General features: G+C 73.4%; 1 protein-coding gene across 1 annotated transcript in view; it reads left to right on the plus strand.

Annotated features, from left to right (window-relative positions):
• Positions 1-320: 320 nt before the first annotated feature.
• Positions 321-983, plus strand: part of SSBP4 (single stranded DNA binding protein 4) — a gene marked incomplete at both ends in the record, with an annotated part of 9,739 nt that continues 9,076 nt past the window's right edge. The window contains 2 exons of the mRNA XM_026067112.1: positions 321-398; positions 642-703. Of these exons, the coding sequence (XP_025922897.1) occupies positions 321-398; positions 642-703 (140 nt within the window). The remainder of the gene's footprint in view (positions 399-641; positions 704-983) is intronic.

Here is a 983-nt window from a genome sequence, read left to right on the forward strand (position 1 = left end):
TACGGCCGGCAAACGGATGGGGGAAGCGGGGACCGGTGCCGGGGCAAGGCTGGCAGCGGCGCGGGGGCAGCCGGACCGCGTGCCGTGCGGGAGCCTGGCTCGTCGCTCCGCGTTTGAGGCTGTTCGGAGGCGTTTTGCCCCGTCGCGATGCTCTGCGGCCTCCCGGCCGCCCCGCTTTGCCTGGCTCTGCCCCGGGAAAGGGGCTCGGCGTCGGGTTTTGGGGGCCGGGGCTGAGCCGCCGCGGGGTCCCCGGGGCCGGGCAGAGCGGGGGCACCCGCGCGGGGGGGGGAAGCGCCCGATCCTGACGCGCTCCCCGTCCTCGCAGGTTGGCGCTGTACGTTTACGAGTACCTGCTGCACGTGGGAGCCCAGAAATCTGCACAGACCTTCCTGTCGGAGGTAAGAGCGGCATCCCGGGGCGCTCCCGGCTTGGCGGAGCTTTGCATCCCGGCCCTGCGTGTCCCCGTTCCCCTCCCCGGCGTGTGCATCCCGAAGGCTCGGGGGTCTGCCGGCTCCGAGCCCCCCTCCCCGCGCTGCCCCGCTCCGCGAGGGTCCCTCTAGCACGGAGCGGTTGCGGCGGGCTGCTGCGGCCGGCCAGGCTGGGAATAACACCTCGCTCCCTGCCCTGCTTCGCCCCTGCAGATCCGATGGGAGAAGAACATCACGCTGGGAGAGCCCCCGGGGTTCCTGCACTCGTGGTGGTGGTAAGTGCGGGCCGGGAGCAGGGGGCCGCGGGAAGAGCCGCCGCGGAGGGGCCGGGGGCTGCCCTCTCCCCCCCCCTCCCCGCTCCCAGCTCCGCTCGCCGCTCCCGGCTCCGCTGCCGACACATCACCTCGTACCCCATAAACCTGCCGCTCTGCTTTTCCCATCAGCGCCAGGCTGGATTTCGGGTTTCCCCCCCCTGCCCTCCCGCCCCGGCCCTTCGTGGGGCTTGCGAGAGGCGCTCGCCCCATCCCGCTTCCCGGATATGCCCCAGCCCCCCCC

The sequence above is a fragment of the Apteryx rowi genome, unplaced genomic scaffold, assembly GCF_003343035.1.
Source record: "Apteryx rowi isolate R43461 unplaced genomic scaffold, aptRow1 scaffold_254, whole genome shotgun sequence".
NCBI classification, from domain to species: domain Eukaryota; kingdom Metazoa; phylum Chordata; class Aves; order Apterygiformes; family Apterygidae; genus Apteryx; species Apteryx rowi.